Source organism: Phascolarctos cinereus, unplaced genomic scaffold (assembly GCF_003287225.1).
Source record: "Phascolarctos cinereus isolate Bilbo 61053 unplaced genomic scaffold, phaCin_HiC Scaffold_5;HRSCAF=322, whole genome shotgun sequence".
Lineage (NCBI taxonomy): Eukaryota > Metazoa > Chordata > Mammalia > Diprotodontia > Phascolarctidae > Phascolarctos > Phascolarctos cinereus.
Window position 1 is genome coordinate 116,585,982 of NW_027555958.1, and position 27,696 is coordinate 116,613,677.

The 27,696-nt window shown below is 36.4% G+C and overlaps 1 protein-coding gene across 1 annotated transcript; it reads right to left on the bottom strand.

The window, feature by feature from the left end:
- Window positions 1-200: 200 nt before the first annotated feature.
- On the bottom strand, window positions 201-16,815 carry CCDC28A (coiled-coil domain containing 28A). The gene is made up of 6 exons (XM_020973738.2): window positions 16,731-16,815; window positions 13,845-14,044; window positions 9,319-9,482; window positions 7,306-7,460; window positions 6,209-6,231; window positions 201-767 (listed from the first exon to the last, which is right to left on the bottom strand). The coding sequence occupies exons 2-6, from the start codon at window positions 14,000-14,002 to the stop codon at window positions 713-715; spliced, it is 555 nt and encodes a 184-aa protein (XP_020829397.2). The 5' UTR covers window positions 14,003-14,044; window positions 16,731-16,815; the 3' UTR covers window positions 201-712.
- Window positions 16,816-27,696: the final 10,881 nt, after the last annotated feature.

The window sequence follows — 27,696 nt, forward strand, 5'->3', positions numbered from 1 at the left end:
GACTCAACATTTAAATGTGGCAAAAGGCTGAACACAATGCTTTCTTTCAGGGGAGTAAACAGTACAGTTTGTGCAAAAGTTAATTTTAGAATTTTATAAACATATTTTACCAAAATTCAGCCTTGCATTGGTAAATCACACCATATATTTCTAAATAGGCAAGATCTGCTAGATTCAAAGAAGAAAGCATATTCAGAGGATAATTTAAAAGTTACTTTATTAAAAATAGCAAATTCACAAATACTTAACATTTTGTTGCCATTGGCCACTGAAATACACACTGAGTAGGCGTGCCGATTGTCTACTTGTAAACTGAAGCTAAGCTGTCACAAGCCAACGTATGAGTAAAAATTGGAACAAGGCTGATGAGCTTGGGAAGGATAAGTCCTTCAGTCCTGTGAACAATACTTAGCATGAAATAAATGCACTTTCAAGTCTTACCCTCAGCTTTTAGATGATAAGGCAGTAATATAAAGCATAGCAGCACAATCTTGCAGTCACATTTCCTGATTTGAGACTTCAACATAGCCTGGCCACCAGCTATGGTGAATTACAGCAGTCAGATTTACTAAAAGCAATGTGTGAAAACAATCAGTTGCATATGCACTTTAATTCTTTGTTGTAGAGAAGATGAATCAGCTTCTGAATTCAGCTAGATTCAGATTACTGGTTTTCTCTGAATCACAAGACAATGAGTGAACTGTGTTTTATTTTAGCTGGTAGAGGTATTTGGAACGTCTTGAGCATCTGCCAAGTGAAGTTTTTGTCTGAAGTGACCAGTTAAGAAGCTTTTTGTTTTTAAAATACATTTTTAAACATCAAAAAAATCTTATTCAGAGGGAATAGGAAAATAAAATACATTTTTGGGCTGTAGAGGAGGGGTGAGCATTTGCTGAAAAAACATTCTCTAAGTTTTGGTGGTAGGAAAAGCTCTTAATGGACACTAGCTCGGTATTCAAAATTGTATTTGTGTTTAATTGTAATAGCATGTCTTAGGGCACTCAAAATTGAATTGTCTTGATATTGTATACTAGGTTTCAATAGAGTACCTGACAAGCAGTCATCTAGCTACTCTTCTTCAAGACCTCCAAAGAGAAACAACTGCCTTCCAAGGAAACCCACTTTATATTGGACAGCTTTGTTAGGAAAATTTTCTGGATATCAAGCTTTTCCTGACATATCATTTGTTACTCCTACCCGCTGCTTGCCCTGTTTTGGCTCTGTTTCAAACACAGCTGAAACACAGTAAGTTTAATCTGTCGTTCACATGGCAGCCCTTCAAATATTTGAAGATATCTATCACATCCTCCATAAGTCTTATATTCTTCAGGCTAAATATCTCCAGTTCCTTCAATAGTTCTTTATGTCATAGACTCAAAGTCCTTTATCATCCTGGTTGCCCTCCTCTGGATTCTCTTCAGCTCATCAATACTCAGACAGATCTGTGATTTCTCTGATTTAGAAGTTCCCTCCGATTATGCACATACTTATCCATGCATGCCTGCTTACTCTATGTGATTCTTGTCCACATCCTTCCATAAGTTCACCACAGAGGGTTCACTTAATATATAGTTTTTCTTCCATTTCTCCTGACATTATGAAGTGATGGATCACTGGAACTGTCCACCAACTGTCATTCCTCCCCCTCACCATCTGATTGTACATTTCTTAAATGACAAGCTTTACTTCTATTCTTTGAAGCTCCTCATTGATCACACCACTGTGTGCTTCTCTGTGGCCCACTATGGAATATTAATTTTTAATTCTTCAGAGACCATTGCATTCCATGTCTCACTGCCATATAGCAATGCTGGTAGAAAGAAAGGGTTAAAAAGATGGGCTTTTGTTAGTGAGAATAATGGGGTCATTACAGGAGCTCTGAAATGTCTCAAAGGCAATCTAATCTAACATATTCTCTTCTTCCCATTCAACTCTGAGCCCAACTTACTGTCCATGCTACATGCTGATGGACAAACTCTATAGGTTGTTCATCCAAATGCATATCATAATTTGAGCAATAAGACATTCTTCAGCCATTTGGTCTTTGTGGATAGAAGGTCAGGTTAAACTCCAGTTGTTATGGATCTCTTCCAGGAGGCTCTACAATGTTCCAGGCTTGATGCAAACCATCCACCATCTGAAAACAGGAACATCTATAGGATTTTACAATCTATAGAGACCCTCTTCAACTTGGATCTTGAGCTGAATCTCCTCCATCATACTGACAAACCTTTATTTATATTTTCCTATTTTATCCCTCCCCTGATAGTTATGAACAAAGGATCACTAAAGAGGGTTTCTTCTGTTGTTATAGCTTATTTTGTTGAAAAAGAGACTTTCTGGTATGATTTAATTTTTTTTCTTTTTTTAATATATTCTTATTTCATTAAATATTTCTCAGTTTTATATAAATTTTTTTTAACTTTCACATGTAAACATTTTAAAATTCTTTAAAATTCTCTCCTTTCCTCACCCCTTGAGAAGTCAAGGAATATAATAATGGTATCATTTTTCCTTATCATCAAATACTTTTTCCTATTAGCTACCTCTTTCAATTACAAAATGACAAAGATGTGGCCCATTGTTGGCTATCAGTTGTGAAAGCTTGCTTGTTCCCTACTAATACTCTCACCATCAAAGATATCCTCGATTAGTACAGAGATGACTTTAAAGCTGTTATTTTTTTTTTTTACAGATAGCAGAGTAGCCATATAGATGGGTAATTGTTGATATTTTATTAGGTCACCTTTCTGAATATTAATAAAGTCCAAGATTTTTCCTATGCCTTTGGTATCTTTTCCTCCTTCGATACCTTACATATTGATCCCTCAACACCCTTGCAATTGTGTGGTCTTCAGGACAGATCTCCTCTTCATATACCTCGTCTAATTTGGCTTCTTTTTCCATCTTTGTTCTCTTTAGTGCCATTTCTACTTCCCTTTAAGCACAACTGGGACTCTGACATCACAGTTCAAGTGTGATGGTTCCACTGTTCTTGGGAGTGAAGATAGATTTTTACTGTAACCTTTGAAGCTCTTTTCCATTTTTCTTCTGTTTGTAGTCCTGTTTTCATCCTTTAACACCCTTGTACACTTGGTTGTATGTCTTACTAAGCTTATTTAAAGTGATTTACTCTACTCTAATTCTCTCTGCTTTATGAGACCATATTGCCCATAATTTTCCATCAACTTTCTCCATAAGATTTTTTTAAATGAATCTATATGCTGTTCCAGTGTTGCCTTTGGCTGCTCTCTCTTCACTTGGCAAGTGAGTTAAATGTTTGCTGACCAAGGTATTTTGTGTGTTCTTTTGATCTTCTTGTGGCAATAGATTCAGATTCGTTAAACTTCTATATAGAATTATTAGAATCACTGTTAATGTTATTGCTGCTGTCCACTTACCATCTTTTCTTTGTCAATTACTTGACTAAGTAATTTAGGATTGAGTCATTTTAATTGTAGTCCATACTACATTTTTCTCATTCTTCTTTTTATTGCTTCTGACCTTTGTTCAGACGAGTTGATGGTACAACTATACACAGAGAGCTAACTCAGGGATAAATCCCATAACAATTAACTAGTCTCTTCCCGTCCACTAAAATATAACCTGTTACATTTTTTGTGATATTGTTTGTGCTGGCCATGTTCAGCACCTACCAATTCTTTTCTCCAAGAAATGGTTCCTAATATTAAAAGCATGAGGTTTTGCTTCTGCAGAGTCTACAAGTCTTTGGCCTCTCTTTCACATACTTTCCCGTATATTTCTTGCCACACTCACCATTTTCCCCTCACCTTTGTACCAGAGTATATACTGATTTAATTTGGAGGGTCTTTATGAATTCCTCATAAAATTTCTCTACCTCTTCATCCTCATTAACCAACATTGGTACATAAGCTTCAATTATTTTTGACTCATCAATGTCCTTCATAAACTGTGGCACTCAGAATTCAACACAACATTCCAGATGCGGTCTGTAGTAGAGTATAGCTGTACTAGCACCTCCTTATTACTGGAAACTATGCTTCTCAATGCACCCCAAGATCACATTAAAATTTTTAGTTACTCTATCACATGGAACTTAGTCTTCTCTACATTAATATGTGTCACACCTTATCCTTCAGGGCTTAGCACCCAATATGTGCTCAACAATAGATTTCATGCTCTAGGGGCTACCTAGAAAGTATAAGACATGGCTCTTGCCACCAGGAACTTGAAATTGTCATAGGATGACATAAGTAACATATGGAACAATAAGGAATGATACAAAACAATATAATTAGAACCTAGACTACATAGCATTGACTTTAAGTTCTACATAGAAAAGGTAAGGAATAAATAGAGTACTGAAGGATAAGTAGGATTAGGCAGGCAGAGGGAAAAAGTAGAACACTGTATGCAGAAGGCCTACAGAAAAGCAAAGGCAAAGAAGTAAAAATGATTATGGTAAGTTTAGGGAGAATGAGCAGACCAGATTTGCTAAAATAAAGAGTTGGAGCAGCTAGGTGGCACAGTGGATAGAGTACTGGCCCTGGGTCAGGAGGGACCTGAGTTCAAATCTGGCCTCAGATGCTTACTGGCTGTGTGACCCCAGGCCTCCCCACCCAATAAATAAAGAGTTTATGATAGATGATAGTAGGAAATATTAATGAATATTGGTGGGGCCTGATTATGAAGGGCCTTGAAAGCTAGTCTACAAGGACTACTCTAGTAGTCAAATAATTTAACAGGATCCTAGGAAGACAGTTACAGTTTTTGAAGGGATACATGAGAGGCAATCTATTCCCAAACCCTTCATTTTACAAAGAAGGAAAGTGAGAGGATGGAAGTTAACCAAGGTCACACAGGTTGTGAGTGACAGGGCTGAGATTTTAACCCGTGTCCTCTGACTCCAAATCCAGGGTACTTTTCACTGTACCATGCTGTCTTCCACAAAGGAGTTTAGATCTGATGAAGTAAAAAATAAGGCACCATTTAACTTACTGAGAAGGAAAGTGACAGGAAGACATACAAAATTTTTGAAGGAAGGAATGAAAGGACTTGGTGATCAACTGAATCTGAGTGACTGGGAGAACAGATAGTATTACTGAGAGAAAAAGGGAAACTAGAAAGAAGAACCCATTTATGAAGGGAAAGAATGAGTTCCATATAAGACGTGCTGAATTTAAAGTGGTGACAAGGCATCGAGATGGAATGTTCAGTAAATGCCTACAATTCAAATGAGAAACTAGAACTGAAATAAGAATTTGGCAGTCACCAACATTGAGAAAATAGTTGATGCCATAAAGGGAAGCTCTCTCTGAAGAGGACATAGGGAAAGGAGAAGAAAAGAAAGTACTAAGCCTTGAGGGAACATTGTGTGAATTTTTTCATATGACAGTGCAGCCAGGATCAATTTCTTTCTTCTCTAATTCATTTTGCACTTATCTGCACTAAGCATTGTCCTATTCTCTAACTGAATTAATACAATTTGGCACTTTATCAGTATATAATGTTGTAATCTACAACAGTCTTGTTCACTAATTGTTTCATGACATAATGGCTTGTCTCCCTAACTAGACAAAAAGAGGGATGTTTTATAGGGTCTAGGGAGTATTTAAAACAGTAACAATCTCTTAACATAGGGTATATTCAATAAATACTTACTGATTGAAAAGTTCCTGAAAAATTGACTACAAATCAAAATTTTGTAAACCAAGTAACACCTTAAATGCACTAGTGAGAAGTAATTCCATGATGAATATTCAACTTACAAAAGTAAATGCCCTGTGATTAATAAAATAGATGTCATTATACAGTACATAATCCCATAGGGAAAAGCCTACATTTAAATGACTATGAAATAATTTTAGGCATTTTAAAAGAATTTTAAAAGATGTTCTTAAATTCTATGCATGTCACTATACCTCATGTAAATCCTATTTTGCTTTGCCTCAAAATGAATAACTCTCCAAGGCTATTTGCTGTCTGCATGAAAGTAAGTTTCCTCATGACAAAACACAAAAAGTTACAGAATTAAGTCATAGAAATGACCAGGATATTGTGTCTGGAGGCCAAAGGTGCAAAGGGAATAAGCCCCATAAGTTAACAGTTGGTTGTCACTTCTCTTTAGTCGTTTCTGAGCAGCACCCTTAGCTAAAAACTTCCCTGGAACTAATCTCCAGGAATTCCATGCAGTAGGATTTTCCCTGTAGATATTAGCAAAGGATACATGGAAGAATTCAGCTCTTCTAACTGTAACAAATTAGAAAAATATTTTACTTCTTACAAGAAAAAAAAAGATAAAACCCTATTAATAATACAACTTTCCACAGAACAGACACTTGAATATGTGTGTGTGCATATATACACATATACATATACACATATTATATATACACATACCTATAGCATATAAACATACACACACACATATACACACACATGCATACATACACACATATATAAATTTTTTAAAATCTGGATATCATTTCACTGGTATAAGGAACTACCTCAGTCAAGGCCAACTGGTCTACGTTCTTAAGCAGTTGCCAGGGGTAGTGACAAGTTAAGTGACTTGCCCAGAGTCCCATAACTGGTATGTGGTAGAGGCAAGATTTGAACCTAAGCCTTCTTGACTCCAAGGCCAACCGCTCTCTATCCACTATGCCATGCTGCCTTAATCAGTTAAAACTTTAAAAAGTCAAGCCAGAACGACAGTAAAAACTGGAGCTTTAATACCATTCTAAAATTATCTATGATTAATCAACTGATCAGAGTGAAAAAAAATCAAAAGAAACATTTCTGACAAGTGAAAAATTTATAGTAGATTATATGTATATTTATTTGCTGTGGCTAACTGCAAGAGATGTATAAATACGTATTATACTAAGTAAAATACTTAATATTAATTAGAGACTTGAAACAAGAACAAAAATTTAACAGCTGCCCTGCTTGAATGAAAATTAAATGAAATTGTAGGTAAATACTTGAGATAGTTTGTTACTTTTGATTGGTAAATAACAGATTCGAATTCTGGAATTAATATAGCTGAATATTAAGAATGCAATTGTCAACATACTAAACTACCTAAGCAAAATAGTCCTTTAAATATTAAAAAAAATCCAAAGTAATTTTTATAAACAGCATGCTATCAGATATCAGATATAGGAAATATCTTTTAACAAAAGGACCTTTATATCTATGTCTTAATGGAATCTATACAGAAACATACATCCAACTTCTAGTATACATATATACATCCAAACGTAATGGCTTCTTTTATAATGTTCTTTTTTTTAAAAAATCTTTTCTTCAAGCTGTACTCACATCTGACAGAAGCCTATCCAGATTAGCGTCACTAGCTATTTTTCTCTTATCCTCAGGAAGTTCCTCTAACTCCCCATAGAGCTCCAAATTCAGTCGAGCTAACTTCTCCTGCATTCCTCGAACATGTTCCATCTGTTCTATGGAACATTCATTTCCTAGTGGGAGGTAGGGAAGAAAGAGGGAAGGAGGGAAGGAGAAAAGGAGAAAAAAAGTACTCATAGCTTTAATTAGGTTACAAAAATTATGAGCATGAATGAATTCAAAGTTAGCAAGTATAAGGGGGAAACAAAATGAAAATTCCAAACTTAATTGATCTCCTTTTTCATAAGCTTCACATGTTTTTATTACTATTTACATAGTAACCTTCAATTACATCCAAATTTCTTATAATAATAGGACAATGGCTAAAATACAATAAAGGACAAATGGCATATTTTGAAATCGGGCAAAAGAAGCTAGATCATAAAATAAAAGTATTTATTAATAAACATAAAATATAAATTCACAGCAATAATATATTAAAGGAATATTTCTACCTAGTTTATTTTAGTACAGCCAATGCCTTTCAAATTAGACAAGTGTGATGGTTTGCACGAAATTAAGGTCCAAAAGAACTCAACTCTACATCATTTTATCATTCAAGCACATAATGTTTATGATGTAGAAATAATCTACAATTATGATTGATTATAAGAGAAGAGAAACAAAATAAAACACTAACTTGTGGCACTTATAACACTGGTAGCAACCAGATAGCAACTGCAATAAAACCTTGTTAACTTGATCTGGGGAAGGCCAGTTTAAAATACTGAAAAATGTTAATTACAAACTTTAAATAAATATTATAATATTACTTTTGGGTACAGGCAGCAAAGTAATTTATACTACCAGCTAAGGATGTTTCTAAGTACTGGTAGGTACTGTTGTGTCTAATTATCCAGTAAGATTTCTTTGAAATTAATAGTACCATTTCTACATAAAGTTTATATTATAAGCCATTAACGTACTGAAGTAATTTAAAATATTAAGTTTGGTTAAACATGCCTCTCTGCAATGTACTGCAAATTCAATTAAAAAAATTTTTTTCCAAAGATAGTAAGTACCAAGGTATACTACATATTAACTGCAGTGAAGGGAATTCAGAAGGGAATCTGAATTTAAAAGAAAGTTAGTATTCCCTCTTGCCAGGTCATAATACCTACAAAATAACCAAGCAAGTGAAGGAGGAATATTCACATCATAATATATTCTGAATTTAATCAGCTGGTTCCAACAATTCTTTCTGGATAACACATTTCATAGTTAGCTGCTTATATATAAAATTTTTAAAAATTTAAATTTAAAATTTGATTCTGATTTTTTGCACATGGAAAATATTATACTATCACAAATTCAAGTGGATTTTTTTAGGCCACTCAAATTTACTAAGGCATTTTCATTCAATGAACAGTAGTAAAATATTATGTAGTTCCCCCAAGAAGGATAAAATAATAGAAAGGCACAGGAAAACTTTACAAATTGTCACAATTGAACATTTTCATGAAATGTGTTACAGATGCAGTTTATTTTCTTAAAAATAGCTAGGGAACAGGAACCTGGGATTTCACATGTGTAAGGGACTGGACCCATAGGCAGGAAATAAGCCTGTGTTTGAAAGGAAGGAGGAAAATAACCTTGAGACCTTTCTAATAGGAAACACTAATACAGGCTGAATTTTCCAAGCCTATCCTCGTTTTCAACATTCTCAACACACTTATTTGGCAACAGTATTTGGCAACCCACTTTAAGGGTTCAAGCACATTCTCTTTTATTTTTTTAAAAATCAAATTCTGAATAACGCTTTTCAGCATGAATACTAACTAGGGATTTTTATAATTCCTATCTGAGGAAAACTATATTTTATTAAATAGATAGATACATAAAAAATGATAACCACTAAAGTCTACAAAGATTCTGAAAATTAGGAAACAAAGATGAGTTAAAAATCTTAAAGAAAAATCCATGGTTAGTTACCAAATGCTTGAAGTTTTCCAGAATGGAAATCATTCAAAAGGCTCAGGAGACCCCTCTCCATCTCTTGAACATCTGAGACATCAGTGAGAAAAGAGTGCTGAATTGGAGCTGCCTGGGCACCTTTTCCTTCCCCTCCCTGAGGTCTTGCCTTTTCTTTCATGCCTCTGGAGAGATTAAATATGCTCAACGTGAAACTTCTGTCTTCAGAATCACTTACAGACAGTACAGTAAAATCAATTCTACAATGCATTATGCAATGATTAACAAACTTAATGTGATATTCCTAAAAATCAGAACAAGAAAAAGGCTAACTAAAATCCTTAAAGATCAGAGCAAAGGCTAAAAGTAAGCATAAGTAGTGATAGCCTTAAAAGTTAAATAAAATTATATTAGATCACCAAAGCATAGAGAAAACTGGATTTATTAATTTTAAATTTTTGGCAGCTAGGTGGCATAGTGGATACAACATTGGTCAGGAAGATCTGAGTTCAAATCCTGCCTCAGACATCTGTGTGACCCTGGGCAAGTCAAGAGAGAGAAAAGAGAGAAGAGAGAGAGGGGAGAGAGAGAGCATCCCCCCTTAACCTCCTCACCTTCACCTCACAGAATTCTTTTTTTTTGGTGAGGCAATTGAGGTTAAGTGACTTGCCCAGGGTCACACAGCTAGCAAGTGTTACATGTCTGAGGCCAGATTTGAACTCAAGTCCTCCTGAATCCAGGGCCAGTGCTCTATCCACTGTGCCACCTAGCTGCCCCCCTCTTTTTCTTTAAGATAGAGTTCAAGCACCCTTCTACATGAAACCTTTTCTGATCCTTTCATCTGCTAGTTCCTACCCCCTCAAACTACCTGGTATTTAGCTACTTTGTATTTTAGTCTCCTTATTCTGTATATGCTTCAGCATAAACTTGTTTCCTCTGTAGGATATAAGTTTCTTGTGAATAAAGATTTTTTGATTTTGTGTATTTGTACTCCCAGTTCCTAGGACAATGTCTGGACTGTAATAAGAGCTTAACATATATATGCTTAACCACTGATTAAGGTTTAAGGGGAAATGTTAATGCTATGTGGAGGGAGGGAAGGATCTAATACTCTAGAGGTGTGAATACTAGGGCTAGTATTTTCTCAGTAAAATATATGTTTATGTATATATGCATGTATACATATGTACATGTATATACATTATACATATGTACATACCTATACAGGACATCATATACAATGTGTTTATAATGTATATACATTGTACATGTATATACCTCTGTGTGTGTGTCTGTATATGAATCGAGTATATGCATTAATTTACACCTACCCATCTGTTCAGAGAATCTAGTGTGTGTTCACATGTAGGTTGCATATCTTAGGAAAGAGAAATTTCAGTGTAATACTTAAAATATAATGATCAATTTTAAAAAATAGGCTAAAGTTCAAAAGGGATAGATCTTGCTTTTTGATAGAAATATATTTAGACAGCTGCAGCTAGGTCCTAATTAATACAAATAACGAATTGTATGAAGTGGTCACATTTTTCAAAATGTGCATATTTCCATTGGACTGGAACCAGTTGCCATATTTTATATAATTATAACTTCAAGTAGTATGAGTTTGAATACATGAGACTCCACTTCATGGGATTCAATATCCCCACTAATTGTGACCCTGCTATAGGTAGGTAGGTAGATAGAGCATTTATTAAGCCCTTACTTACTAGTAGGTGTGCTAAGCACAAGCAAGTAAGATAGTCCCTAGCCTCAAGGAGCTTATATTCTAATAAGGGAAGAAAATACATATAAAGAAGATCTAGAAAGGGGGAAAGAACAATGAAGGGTAACCCCAACGGTGGGAGGGCAATGTGATGGTGAGGAAAAAGAAGGAGTCCCCATGAGTGAGATGAAGACTGGCAGGGGGCCTTCTTAAAATAGTGGTCCCAGATAGGCAGTCACCAGTCAAGGGAAGAAGGCTCTCCAGGGTGGCAATGTGTCAGGCTAGGAAAGGTGAAGTCTGTGAAAAGGCAGGAGATGGGAAATGGAAGGAAATGGAACGTCCTAAGGAAGATACAGAGAGAATAGAGAAGTCAGCTGAACTGCAGCACAGAGTGTGTGTGTGTTTGTGTGTGTGTGGGGTACTCTACAACAAGGTTGGAAAGACAGGTTGGGAAGACTTTTAAAAGCTAAACAGAGGAGTTTATGTTTAATTCTAGAGGCAACAGAAGTCAGAGGAGTTCATTGAGATGGGGAATGATAAAGTCAGATCTACAATTAAGGAAAATCACTCAGGCAATAGTGTGGAAGATGGAATGAAGTGGAGAAGTCTTGAGACAAGGAGACCAATGATATAAGCAAAAGATGATGAGGGCCTGAACCAAGGGGGTAACTGAGTAGACTAGACAGAAGTGCCTGGATGCTAGAGATGTGGATATAGAAAGGCAAGATTCAGCAAATGATTGCATACGTGTGGTGAGGGAGAGTGAAGAGTTAAGGATAAGGCAAAAGTTACACACCTGGAAGAATGGGAAAAGTGCTGATGCTTTTGACAGAAATAGGGAAGTCTGGAAAAAGGGTGAAGTGAAGACAGTGAGTTTTGTTTTGAACATGTTCAGTCAGAAATATCTCTAGGATATACATTATGAAATGTCCAATAGGCAATTGGTTATTGCAGAACTGAAGCTCAGGTGAGAGATTGAGGCCAGATATATAGATCTTAAGAGTTCTCTTCATAAGAATGATAACAAAACCCAGATATTTAATGGGCTGCCTTCATAGTGAGCCACTGCTGAAAAGTCTGCATTTCCCTTTATTCTAGGTCTTCAAACAAAGGCTGGATGATGATGTTAGGTAGACTGGAGATGGCATTCTTTTTTATGTATGGATTGTACTTATTTGGCCAATAAATTCCCTTATAACTCAAAAATTCTGTGATAGATATATATAGATATAGATATATGTATATTAGTTTCAAATTTGGGGGAGAATAATTAATCCCTTCCCTCTAAGCCCTAGTCATTCTCTCGAATTATTTTCCAACCTAGGTTATTACATCCAGCCAAGACAATCTCCTTACAGTACCTGTATACAACATACTATATTCTTGCCCCTATGCTTTTACTCATGCAACTTTCCCCACTCTGAAGTGTCTCCTTACTCTTTTCCCAATAATCTAAATGTTTCACTTCCCTTTCAAGAACTAGTATAAAATTCTAGTTCTTCAAGATTAAATCTATCTCACCATTTTTTGACTAAAAGTAAAACTTCACCACTTATGCATTCAATCTATGCTATAATAATGACTAATGTTTATATAATGTTGTAAGGTTTACAAAACATTTTACAAAATTTATCTCATTTGACTCTTACAACAACCCTGGGATATAATGACAATCATTATTTCCAGTTTACAGATGAGGAAATTAAAACTCAAAAGAGTCAAGTGACTTGTTCAGGGTCACACAGCTAGGTCATAAATAGATTGAGTTAAATCTTCTGGACTCCAAGTACAGCACCCTATCTGCTATATCACACTGCCTTTCTCAACACTAATAGCATTTACATATTGCTTTAAGGTTTGCAAAGTACTTTACAAATATTATCCAAGTTTATCTTCACAGTAACCCTGGGAGGTAGGTGCTATTATTATCCCCATTTTACACTTGATGAAACTGAGGCAGATAGAGGTTAATTGATTTTCCCAGAGGCATATAAGTAATAAGTGTCTGAGGCCAAATTTGAACTCAGGTTTTCCTGATTCCTGCTCCAGCACTCTATCTGCTATGCAACCAGCTGCCTCAACAGGTTGAACTGGATTTACTTCTCTGTAAGCATTCTCATGTCTTCATCAAAAATGTTTTATTTCTCCACATTTTGTGTAAGAGTATCCACAGATAAAGCAACAATGTCTTCATACACACACACATATACACACACACACACAATTTAGGCAGAACTGCAATAGTTTTTGCTCAATAAATGCTTTTCCAAGAAAAATTTCAATAATAAATTTTGTATTTGAATGAATCTTTTAGTATTCAGAAAAACAGACTGTGATAACTAGAGATATTATCTTGCTACTAAAGTACTTAATATAGTAAGAAGAAAACTCTTTCATCTGGGTTTAAAATATATTTCAATTTAATTTTTAAATCCATCCCACTTTCCTTTAAATACCATCAAACAAAACACATTCCTTTCCATTTGCCTTTTTCAAATACCTGGCTCACTCATCAGCTCCAGCCATAACTTTTTTTTTTCAACTCTCAGATCATGACCTTTGACTGTTAAATAAGAATTTTCTTATTGTGCCTATAATATCTCCATACTGTCATCTTCATAATAGAGCTTCTATTCACTTTCACTAGACAGTCACCTGACCGAATCATTAATCTCTCTCATACAAACTATGCCACAAGATACATTATTTAGCAAATAAATAAAAATACTGCCAAGAGAAAAAAAAATTTTAGGAAGTACTAAGAAATATTTAGTATTTCTTTAAACAACATTTTCCTTCAACAGTTCAAAAGATGAAGGCTCACCTTTTTAACTTTGGTCTTTGTGAAGTTGACTGTGATGTAGGATTTGAAAACCCTGTGCTTTTACTAACTGGCATAGAGTTTTTCTTGGAATTAACAAGCTGAGCAGAATGGGAACTAAAGGATTTAGGACTCCTCCTTTTTATTTTCCTTTCTTCCATAGTTTTATGTTCCTTGATGCACCAAGACCAGTTTTTTAAGACCTGAATGAGGAAACACAGCTATTATTCATTCATGTAACATTCCTTCAGCAAACATTTATTTTTTTAAATATATTTTATTTTGTTCAATGTTTCATAATCACATGAAAATTCTTTAGCATTCATTCTTTTAAAATTTTGAATTCTAAATTCTCCCTCCCTCCCTCCCCCTCCCACCTCTTGATAAGGCAAGCCATATGATATCAATTATACATGTGAAATAATGTAAAACATATTTCCATATCACCCATCCAGAAAAGATTTAAGTGTCTGCTGTGTGTAAAAAACATGGTGCTAAGTACAGGAGAGCTATAAACATAAATAAGACAGTTCCTGCCTGCAAGAATTTTAATAACTAGCTATCATATATATATATATATACATATTTATATATATATACGCACACATATACACATATATTATATATACATATATATACATATGTATATATATGTATGTATGTATGTATATATAAGGGATTAAAAAAAGGTTCTACAGCAGAACATTTCACATTCTGCAAAAAGAACTTTAGTAGTAGCATATGCCTATAATCCCTACAACCAGTGAAGCTGAGGTTGATTACTTGAGCTTGGGAGTTCTAAATGGCAACAGCCTAAGTAAATTGAATGAATTGTTAGGCATAAATATGGTGGGATAGGAGGTGAAATAGGGGAAGAAGGACCAGCTACCTAAGGAAGTGAAAACTGGCCCAGGGAACATTAAGAGCAGATCAAATCTTCCATGCTGATCTGTAATGGGATCAGGCTGTAAGTAGCCACCAGACTTCCAGCTTGGGCGAGATAGAGAGCCCCTTTAAAACCAATTAATTAACAAACAAACAAACAAAAGCCCTAGTAGAAATTGCTAAAATGAATAGTAAAGGTTAGGATAATCATTCCTAAAATTCAGGTCTATTATTACAGGATCTGCTCTAGATAAATTTATGAAGTGTTTAACTCTAACTTCTTTTCCTATCTTCCCCTCACTCAAGTGTCCCTTTTCCCCATACTCTAATGTTTTTAACCTTCTAAATCTTTGATCCTCTGAGCCCCTAAATTCCATTTTCTTCATGGTCTTTCCCTTCCCACATCAAACTTTGCTAAGACAAAGTCTGAAAATTCGTTCACACTCTAGAGTAAGTCAATCATTCAATAAGCCTTTATTAAGTACTTATTATGTGGCAGAGTGTTACATCCTCATGTCATCTATTCCAAGAGGTATTTGCATTTTAACAGGGAAGAAGAATCCCTAAGCTAAATAAATTATATTATTGGGGAATTTAAGGTATTAGTGAGTTGGTAGGAAAGGTAGTAAAGATCCCAAGGAGCTTTCAATTACTGAAAGCATGCTACATACATGGCTGCCTACTCTATGTGTAAGGTTGATTCTAGCTATATGGCAAAAAAAAAAAATACTCTGTTTCTAAATAGTTTCTAAAGCCATTACTATGTATGGATTTCACCCTTCCCCAAATTGGAAGAAAAATGTCTGATATATGGCAGTAAATGGCCTTCTGCAGAGAATATTAGATATAAAATCCCCTAGCTTCTTTCAGTGACCAGTACTAATCTTAACAGACACAAAATGTTTTTCATACCTGACTGCATGTTATATTTTTCTACAGGCCAAGACTCCAGTAATCCTCACTAAAGCCATTTTTTCTTGGATAATATTTTAAAACCATATAATCTGAGAAATATATTGCTGTTTGGTTTAAGCATGTCTCTAAGAAGGATCATTATTGTGTAAACTGTGTTTTATTACAAGTAGGCTATGACCCTTCGGGAAGAATCAAATCAAGAACTGCCACACCTAAAAGTTATTTAACAATTAAGTTGGGTCCAGATTTTTCACTATTATCTAGATTAAAATCCACCAACACAGGCATTTATATAATTCTTCTCAGAGTGAATTTACTCAACAAATCAGCTGGAATTTCTGCTGCTCCATAGGAACGCAAGTTTTTACTTCGGAAGGATCAGATATCCAAACCCTAATTCCTCTGAGCATTAATCGGCTTAAACAAAAATGCTGCAGTTCCCAAGCAGCAATTTCTCTCTTCGCCAGTGTTACATAAAACGCCACTGCAAGTGGTTCCCTTTCAGACAGCACATATCAAAAATTAAATGCAAAGATGATTCAACAACTTGCCTACACATAAGACAGATATTAGTTCCCCGAAGAGTCTAGGATATGTACACAGTCAAAATATGTATTCAGGGTTATACAGCGAAGGCACCACTTAGAGCAGGAGTTAGGAATCCTGGCTTCTAATTCCATTTTTGCCCCTAATTTACTGTGCAACCTTAAGTTTTTTGAGCTTATTTCATCTCTCCAGGGCCGCGTTTTCTCATCTATAAAATGAGGAAGTTGGACTAAAAGATCTCTACGATTCCTTCCGTGTATCTCCTTCGTGTTCAGCGGCAAACCACCCAAGAGCAATGAAAACAAAAACAACAACAGCAACAACAAAAAAACAAAACCGGGGAGGAAAAGCTACAACAAAGGTCCCCTCCAGCTCCACACCCTACGAGGGAAGAAGGAAGGAGAGATGCCCCGGAGTCCCTCACGCCACTCGGCCCCTCTTCTCCTGGACAGCGCCCGAAGAGTGGGGAACGCGGGAGGGGTTCGGGGGCCTAGCTTGCGGAGGGCCGCGGCGGGACCGGCTCGGGCTATCTCCAGCCCCTACCTGAGGCGGGAGGAGCAGGGGGCGATAACCCGGCTCAGCCCGCACGGCGGCGGCAGTCACATCGCAGCTGGGACACCTTCTCAGACCCTTTTGTTTACGGAAGTGACGAAGAGGATGGCGCCCCGGCAAACCAGGCAAAGAGCCCCGCCCCTTTCCGCTGGCTAAGGCGCGCCCCTGCCTCCGCCCCTTCTCGCGCATCCTTTTGAGGTTTCCTGTCCTTCCTTCTCCTCTCACTAGAGTGGAAGCAGGGAGAAAGAATCCGGAGCGCACGTTGTCATTTACAGCTAGAGGACGAGAAAGGGGCATACGGGGAAGAGGGGAGGAGGAGCATAGCGCTGCCTTTCCCGTCTACTAGGGTCCGAGACGCGGTGAGGTGTTCTCTTGGGAAACGTAGTTCATATTCCGGAACCCCGTCCCGCTCTTCTGCATGGTGGGATCTCCCTGGAGAATGTGCCCACTACATTTCCCAGCATGCTCTGCCACGAAATGTTGGGGACCGGAAGTTACTGTGTTACCATAGCGACTTTTCCGGATCTGGAACCTTGAAGGAAAAGTCTAGGGGACTTTTTGCAGCCAAAGAGGTGGCCAGGCTGTACCTTGCTAAAGTCAATAAATCATTGGACTGGAAAAGACTTTGAAGAAGACCTCTCTGCATAACCTCACCCATCCTTGATAGAGAGAAATCCACCTTATTTTTAATGGTATTTAGAAAAGGAACAACGTTGAAGCTGTTAGTGTTGGGTATTTGACATTGATTGGTGTTAAAAGTGGAATAGTATAGAATACTCATTTCTGGTCTCCCTGTCTTTGCACAGGCTGTCCTGCGTGCCTGAAAAGCTCAGAAACGTTCCCTCCCTTGTCTCCTCTTGGAACTTCTCCTAGCTCCCAAGGGTCAGCTCAAGTGACAATTATCAAAGACTTTTCCTGATTTCCCCCAGTTGTTAACTCCGAAATTACTTTTATTTTTATCCATTTAAAAAAATTTACCTGTTTCTGTAAATACATAATGTCATTCTCAGCCCCTTCCAAGTAGACTGTAGATTTCTTGAAATTTCTTTTATTTTTATCCATTTAAAAAAATTTACCTGTTTCTGTAAATATACAAAATGTCATTCTCAGCCCCTTCCAAGTAGACTGTAAACTTCTTGAAATTACTTTTATTTTTTAAAATCTTACTTGTTTGTGTAAATATACAAAATGTTGTCTCTTCCCTCCCTCCCCCTACTAGACCAGGGATTATGCTTTTTTTTGGGGGGGGGTCTTTGTATCCCCAGCAGCCAGCACAGTGCTTTAGTAGGTATTTAATAAATGTTTGTTGAATTGCATGAAGTGTCTCCCTCTCTACAGCTAAACTTTGGCCGTTTAATAATAGTCTGTATGCTTCTCTGCTTGGGTTCCTAATCATCCAGTTATCATGAAACATGACATCATCTGGTGGTATTTGTATTCAAAACTGGTGATAATAATGTTGGAATGGAACCTTCTCTCACCCTCACTTTTTCCAAAAGCACACAGATGAGTGTTTATCTATATCCAACTGGCCTGTCAAAAAATTCTACGATTGGATTGACAAGCTCTCTAAGGAACCTGTCCTTAATACTGTGGATTTAAATTTTTTTTTTATCAATGTCTTGGATGAACCTTTACCAAATTTCCAGATAACACAGTGGTAGCAAGGTTAGATATCTGATCTGTTGGATGACAGGAATCAAAATCACTACAACAATTGCCCTAAATTAATAAGATTAAATTTAATAAAGTCCCATGCTTGGATTAAAAAACTCATCTTTGAGGAATGTGCAGTTAAGAAAGGATATCCTTACCAGAGTGATCTGGGATAAACTGAGTCGATGGAGGTGCCCTGGAGTTTTCCCCACAAAAAATCCCATGCTCAACCAAGGCAGAGCTTGGAAGATTAGAGCAGGGACAAGGGCAGAGAACTTACCAGACTAGATGGGGGTGGGAGGGTTGGACTCTGGAGAATTAAATCTCTGGTGGCACCTAGTCCATTCCCACTGGTGCAGGTGAGTCCAATGACCCAGCTGTGTGTCCAATCTCACTTCTATCACCTATCAATGTCAACCGGACTGCAACCAGCCTTTAACCTGTAGGTAGCCAGAGCTGAACAAAGCAGGCTACAGACAGGAGGGTCAGGAATCAAACAGAAGTTTAATTTCAGAGTGAGGAAAACAGTTTTGCAAATTGAAGTCCTCCTGAGAAGGAGGGCTTGCTTACTTGTGGCAGGGGTAGGGTTTTTAAGCATGAAAACCACAAAAGGGCAGGACCCAACAGAGTCATTCTTATGTCTTAAGTAAACAGTTACCATGGTTGTCATTTTTGGGGGACAATATGGGCATTCTTGGGTCCTGTGAGAACAGTCTCTAAGTTATTAGATCAAGTGTTAAGGGTTGTTGAGCCTTGTGATCTTTTGGCAGGGTACAGAACCAGAGTAAGCATGGCAGAAACAGGAGTGCAGCACCTGGTTCAGTTCACTTAGCAGTTGCAGGCACAGGGATTGTTCAGAGTGTCAGGAAATGTGATTGATCACTTTCTGCTGCAGCATGTCACCTGCAGTACCAGCTGTCAGGCCCCTGGGAAATAGGGAAATGCTAACAAATCTAAATAGTATAATATCAAAGCAAAACAAAAATTATATGATTTTGCCAGAATGTGAGATCATCCAGAAGGTGAGTGCAAAGGACTGTTGTTATACCAAGCTCAGGGCCCAGCTTGCTTGCTCAACAAAAATTAAGTAAATAATATAAGGCCCTGTATTAAGTGCTATGGATACAAAGACAAAAAAAGGGAAAGCCCTTGTTTCCAAGAAACTTACTAAAGAAGTGTAACATATCCATATGGCAGATGTACCCAGGCATGCCCCAAGAGAAGTAGATAAATAAGCCCCTTTACCCCCCTCCATTGTCTACTTATTACATTAAAAAACTCCATGGGAAAGGTGCACACTCCTGACAGTGTATAAACTTGCCTTGTCATGGGCACCTGTTGCCTGTTAATACCAAATTGGTGAGAAAGTTCACATCAAATTTATACACCAAAATTATAAGTTTGGATTTGGCTTTTGAAGGGGACTATATTCAAACTGAATATTCCAAAGAGCTGGAGAGAGTCAGAAGAAGAGAGCCAGGGCTTACACTGAATCATTTCCCTGAAAGGAAGCCTCAGTAATCTAGCACCTCTAAAAAAATCATGTGTATGTTGAAGAACCAGTGCTAGATGGGAGCCACAGTACAACAGAGAGTCAGAAATGCAAAGTGGTAAAGATATGAAGGAGGAAAAGGATTTGTACAGCAAGGAGCTATGATTCAGAAAGAGTATCTGAACTGCACTGGTACTATGAATCATGGGAATTGTGTAGGTCATAATAGAAAGATGGAGGTTTTCTGGACCACCTATCAACCTAAGTTTTTTGTTGTTGTTGTTGTTGTTATTGGGGGTGGGATGGGAAGAAGGGACTTAGGGTAGTGCTATTAAATCTGGAGGACTTTACAGAGAGGGTTGCTTGAATCACTAGCAACTCCAAGGTTTTTCCCTGAATAAAGATAGGGATAAAAATTGTGCTACTATGCATCAACATACTTATATCTACCTTTTCTGTTTCCATAGCCCTTTGGTGATCTGAATTTTTATTATTTTGAGATCATAGTGTTACATTATTCTCAGCCATATAGTATCACTATGAAAAAATTATTTTTAAAATGAACTTTTGGGGCAGCTAGGTGGCACAGTGGATAGAGCACTGGCCCTGGATCTAGGAAGACCTGAGTTCAAATCCGGCCTCAGACACAACACTTACTAGCTGTGTGACCATGGGCAAGTCACTTAACCCCATTGCCTAACCAAAAAAAAGAAGAAGAAGAAGAAGAACTTTTGTAACACCTCAAGATCATTGAAAGTGTTGGACAGTTTCCCAATATGATTCTGCTCAATTTCTTCCTCCCATTCAATTTTGCATTAATCTCACTGTACATCTACAGCATTTGTACAAGATATACATATCGGACTATTGCAATGGGTTGCTTATCCAAATGCATACCATAATCTTGACAATATGTTTTTGTTTTTGTTTTTCAGTATAGATGGCTATGCCAGTCTTTTTGGGGGGTGAACATGGATGTCGTTGAGGAGGCCCTCTGGTGCTCTAGGACTCAATATAACAAGAAAAATGCCATCTGATTCTGGAAAATTTCACCATTGATAGGGAATCCCCATTTTATGTGAACTTTTCACGGGACACCGACAACATTATTAGTGAACAACTCAAGTGAGTATGTTTTTCTGTGATATGCCTTGCTTGATGTTGCTTTCTGGGCTTCGTTTTGTTCTCCTGAATCAATTGCTGTTTTGAAATCAATAAACAGAAAATGTAGTGGTATATTATATTTTTACCCCCTCAGTAAGTTTTTGATGATGTTTTAAAATCACCCACAAAATCTCGTCTATTTCTTTTTCACCTTTTCATAAAGGCTGCACTTGATATGCTCATTAACCATTCTCATCAAGATTTTAGAGAAATAAATAAGCATGTTTAATAGTAGTTGCTGATGGTTTTGTGGTTTTGTTTTGTTGTTTTTGTTGTAAAAGTACAACTTGTTATCTTTCTTTTGGATTCTTTCTCTCTTTGAGAGATCATAAAAATTGTTGTCCTGAGAAATCATATTGACTGCAACATGAATTTTTTCCTATGGTCAGATACAAACACTATTCCCTACTTCATATTATTAAGTGCCATTGATATTTCTTTCCATAGTTATCAGGAATTGATGTGATAGAAATCAAATATGGTGGATTCACTGTCATCATTGCTGAAAATTATCAATATACATGTCTTAGATAAGATATTTCATTTCATGCCTGCTTATTTTCTACCTTCTAGTTTCAATAATAAATGTTATTGAGAAAATGTAGCTTGGTTCAGTGTATTGGGTAAATAAATGAGACAGATATACAATATATTCAGTCCTTGTTACATATTCTAGTGTTGGTTTGCTTGCAACATTCAAATACTCAGCTTGATAAGTGGGCAGTTCCCAGCCAGGCACTCTCCCACCACAAGCCCCTTCCTGTTATTTGGGGCATTTCATCAGAAGTACATTCATTGCCCTGAACAATATTATCCTTTTACTAAGAATATTCCATAAGTATAACATGAACTGGGTTAACAAATAAACAAAGCTCATTGCTTGAAAGGGCCAAATGAGTTGCCACAACTTCCAGAAGGACTCTAAGAACTCAGGTCCACAACAGGCCAGGCAAATTGTTCAGCCAGTGGTCACTGGCTTGTGCAGCACCTGACTAATTCGAAGATAACAATAAGTCTGGAGAGATGTAAACTGAAGTTTAAAATGGATAAATCAGAGTACCATCTGAGGAACTATTTGCCTAGAGAACCCAACCTTATGCTACCTCCTAAGTAGTATCCTTTTCATATTGATTGCTTTCCAGTGTTATGTATCCATATGCTTTTTGAGGTCCAGCCTCAAAAAGAGAGGCTTATCTTATTGTTATCTTATTGTTAAGAAAGAGGTTGGCCACTTGGTGAGGAATTTTTTGGCCATGAGAATCTGTTAAATGAAGAAAAATATTTAAGTGATAATGGCAGAAAAGGAGGCAGAGGATGGTAGGAATATAATAGAGTTAGATTTAGACCATTATATTCAGTGTGTGTGTGTGTGTGTGTATGTGTGTGTGTGTGTGTGTGTGTGTGTGTGTGTATCATATCAGTTGAAACCGATTTACTAGATTTTTTTGTGCATGACAAATCTTTGGTTCAGTTCATTCTTTCTCTTTCCTATCTAAAATCTTTCAGAGCTAGCCTATATGAAGTTTTCCCTAACCACTACTGTTTCATTGTTTACTCTACTAGGGTGTTATTCACCTCTTAATTTGTGTCTTGTCTTCTTAATTAGAATTCAAGTTCCTAGAGGGCAGGTTTCATGCCTACGATTTATTTGTATCTGTCATAAAACCTTGCATAGTGTATTGCAGATAGTAGATGCTCAATTTGTTCATTTTTAAATAAGAGTTTTAGCTCTAGAAGGGATCTCAGAGATTAGGTCAACTCCTTAATTTTACAAATGAAGAAACAGACTTAGAGTCCATGTTAGTTTATGAATCAACAAACCAGGCTGTTCCAGATTTTGGTGCAGAGTTTGGTTCAAGTCCCTACTTAAGACTAAGAATGGTTAATTAGATCAGGGAATGATGGAGCATGTCAAGTTGTCCATCTCTTTCATCTTGCTCTCCGCTCTGATTACAGTCATTCTGTTTTAAGGAGTGGGAGACCTAGGTGATAGGCAGGGTTGTACTGGTGAATGTTTAACAACCAGCTTTCAGAGCATAACAAGCTGTTAAATTTAATCTGCATTATTAACATTTCTCATCACTTTAAGTCTAGACAATCAACAAAACAATAAATCAAGCCCTGACTTGTAGCATTTACTTCTGAGATGTGAATGCTCACACTGAAAATTTAACAATTCCAAACTTGTTAGGAGTTGGCTCTCACATACCTCTGGTCATAGGTTTGTATAGAAGATGAAATATACTTGAGTAGAGCAATTTTTTCCCCTGTTTTTCAAGGGTCAGCAAGTTCTTTATCTTTGATGTCACCTATAGAACTAAGCAGTACCAGTGGGTATTGCTAATAAGCTCAAAGCATGAAGGAGAAGAAAAAAGAAGAAAACAAGAAAAGTGGTGGGTGAGTAGGAGACAGGAAGGAAGAAGTCATATACATACATACATACATACATATATATATATATATATATATATATATATGATAGAATGTGGTCATTGATTGCAACTGTGACATTATTTAATTAAATTTTTCAATGCAACAGACATTAAGTACCTTCTTTTCTTGCAGAAAGCCCTTTACTAGATTACAAAAGTGAAATTAGACATAGTCTTTGCTCTGAAGGAGATTTAAATATAGAAGGGACAAACATGTATTCAAATAACTATAATAAAATATGATGCTTATTACTTTTGTTACTTTGGGCAAGTTACTTAATCTTTCTGGGCCTCAGTTTCCTCATCTGTAAAATAAGAGAGTTGTGCTAGATGGCTTCTGAGTTTCTTTCCAACCCTAGGTCTATGATCTTATGATCCTAAGACTATAAAGGCAAAGGAAAGATCCTAAGAGCAATGAGAAATTAACAGGAAAGGAACAGTATTTGGAGGAAAACAGGTCAGCTGGTTAGGCTACTTTAGACATCCAGATAACATATGGACTTTGAGTATTTTAGAGGCAGAGGAGAAAAATTATGAAGTGAAAGATAAGCTCAGAAAGGGAAATGGGAGGGAAACCCACTAAAGAAAAGCATTACTTTGCTACTTAGCTTATCATAGGTAGCTTATTAAAGAGAACAAGATAAGTATTAGTCATATCTATCTCTGATCTCCAGATGGCAGTGTAATTTCATAGAGTACTTTTAAGAGTATGTTATTTTATTCATCATATCAGGAAAAATATAAATCTAATAATGTAAAAAAATTTGGTATTTTTCTTAGCTAATGACCACAGTTTAGAATGAAACAGCAAAATAAAAGATACGTGGATCTATTTTTGATACTTATCACAACTCCAGTAGAATTTTTAATGCATTAGGCTGTAGGTAGCTATCCTTAAGCTTCTAGCTTGACATAACTAAAAATACTAGATTACATGGTAAATATTTTAGAAAGGTGTCCTTTTGTTAATTTCTAGACAAACAAAAAAGAAAGGTATATTTGAATGTTGTTTCTTGATTTTAAATTAATTATTTGTAATTCAAAATACATTTTGCCATAGAAACATTTTTTACAAGTTGTCAGGTTCTCTATCCAATAAAATTTGCAGCTGATACTATTTAACCCATAATGTAAAAAAAATACTGCATATTTTCAATGATTAATAATTTTTAAAAGTCCAATAGTATTGCAATGCTCATAACTTTTTAAAAAATCCAAGAACAATACAATAGTTAAGACATACATCATTTAAAACTGATTTATGTTAAACACTGATATTTAAGGAAAAGCAGCTTTAATTTGAGAACATTTAGGAGGGAGCTAGAGACTTCTGTGCAAATTCTGAAAGGAACTCCAGGCACTTCCTAGAGCTTTAGTGATTGGAAACACTGGTTCTTTTTTAAGTCTAATTTCACTTCAAAGCATATGGCTTTTTTCCCCCTTAATATAAGTGTGTCATTGGCATTATCCTTATGTTTGTCCATCAGGATTGGAGTAATTTTTGCACTCAAAAATGGAATGAAAAATACAGGAGGTGAGAGATTTCCTTGAAGGACCTTGGCAAAATAAGGGATAGGAAGAGTAGGAAAAGAATTTTAAAAGTTGTGCATACACAGACACACACACACACACACGTAATTATACAAATATACATATATACACATACATCTCTATGTATATATATACATATATATACACATACACACACACACACACCACACACACATATATATATATATATATATTATATATATATATATATATATACATCTAAAGACTGAATATATGTATGTTTATGTGGGAAACATGCCCACACATATATGAAAGAGACTGGCTTGAATAGAAATCATTGAGCTGAGGTCTATGAAAGACAGTAGGAAAAAAGAGAGCAAACTTATCTGTGATCTACCTAATGGAGAGGAAAGGAGTAGTAGGAAAAATACTTTGGATCAGACTGAACCCCATGCTTGGGTTTCTGCTATTTAGCTAGAATGGTGCTAGTCAAGAGTTTGCTTCCTATTTATACTTTTTACAAGTTGAAATTGCCTGTTTTGCTTTTAGATAGCTAGGTGGCTCAGTGATTAGAGTGCTGGGCTTGGAGTCAGGAAGACTTGAGTTCAAATCCATCCTCAGACTCTCACTAGCTGAATGACCTTCGGCAAATCACTTAAGCTCTGTTTGCTTTAATTCACTGGAGAAAGAAATGGCAAACCATTCCAGTATCTTTACCGAGGAAACACCACAAAGGGTCATGAAGAGCTAGACATGACTGAACAGCACAATTTTACTTTTAAGCTACTAGACTTGAAACATTATCTCATGAACTCATTAAGATGTAAGAAATTTTTTAATGAGTTCCATATTGATATTCTAGTTCCCAGTTCCATTTCATTGTACAGTATTCTGAAACATTTTCTGTGTCCCTTTTAATGACCACCTATGCCTCTATACTCTTAGGTGAACAGTAAGGATTCTGCAAAAGGTTAAGTGGAGATCTCAGTGATTTATTGCTTGACCTGCTTAAAATTCTTATTCTAAAGCCATAATGAATATTGCCTGTCTCATTCTCATTTAAGTTCCATTCAAGGTACCCATTAAATTTACAGCTTTTGGATTCAATATCCTTACTATTGGTTTAGGCCAACAAGGATAGTTAAAAGGTAGTAAATAGTGCAGGCAAATGCATAGGTTAATAATCTAGGAACCTAGCAATGAACATATTTTGTATTTATGTGACTATGTGAATGTGGGTTTGTATATATAAAAGTGACTTTGTATCTATACTTGTGCTTTTGGCTATATGAATTATGTGAAAGAGTTTACCATGTGATAGAATTTTTCGTAAGCTCATATACTTTTCCCTAATTAAAATGAAAGATGAAAAAAAATTAAAAGTTGCCACAATTATTTTAAATTCTCATGTAGCTGTTAATTTCTCATGCAAATCAATTTTTGAGAGTTGGGTATTTCAAATTCAGTAAGTTTACATTTTATCATTAACCATTAAGTACACAGCAAAAACCCTATATTTGATACACCTTTTGCCTAATTTAAGGAAAGAAAGGAACACCAGGGTCCTTAGCAATATATCTTCCTTGCACTGCCTCAGATATATTCCAAAGAAGTTTATATGAGATTCCAGAATCTGTTAAAACTGCTCACTCGTTATCTGTACTATAATTCTACAATAGAACACCCAGGCTCTATGTTCTTTAGGAATTTGCTAGGTCTGCCTTTATGCAAAGCAGATCCTAGTTTATAATAAAGTTAAAGTATGTTTTCTTTAAAAATGTATTTTCATTCTAATTTTAAAATGGAAACTGGTAGGAAAGCACTGTTGATTAAGACAGGAATCTAGAATCTTTTTAAAAATGTATCTTATCAATCAATCATTTATGTTACACAATCTCAGCTACTTTGGCTAGTCAATCTTGCTATACCTCCCTTATCAATTCACCTTCCCACTTTCCACAATAGCTCTTCCAAACATTTTTATAGCTGCTCGAACTTCCCATGGCTCCTCCCCTCTCCACCCGCTCAGCTGAGTTCCTTGCCTCACATTTTATAGAAAAAGTTAAAGCCATTTGCCCTGAACTCCCTCTTCTCCCCTCTTCCTCATCTCCTGTCACTCAGATGCTTTCTGCCACTCTCTCCTCTTTCACCCCTGTCTCACATGATGAAGTGGCCTTCCTCCTCACCAAGGCTAACCCCTCTACTTGTTCAGCCATCCCTTTCCATCTCATCTCCTCCAATAGATTTTTCCCTCTATCATCCCCACGCTTTTACTCATTTTCAATCTCTCCCTCTCTACTAGCGCATTCCCTTACTATCTATACACATGCCCGTATCTCCCCTCAACCATCCTGAAAAAACAACAAAAAACAACCCTCTAACAGGTCCCTGCTAACTATCATCCTGTATTTCTTCTGCTTTGGTAGCTAAACTCCCTGGAAAGGCCATTTACAACTTTCTCTCCTCTTACTCTTGTCTTAATCCTTTACAATATGGCTTCCAATTTTATCATTCCACCAAACTGTTCCTTTCAAAGTTACTGATGATCTCTTAGTTGCCAAATCCAATGACCTTTTCTCAATCCTCATTCTCCTTGACCTCTCTGCAACTTCTGATACTGTTTATCACTCTTTCTTTTTTGATATTCTCTTCTCCCTAAATTTTTAGGACACCACTCTCCCCTAGTTCTCATCCTACCTGA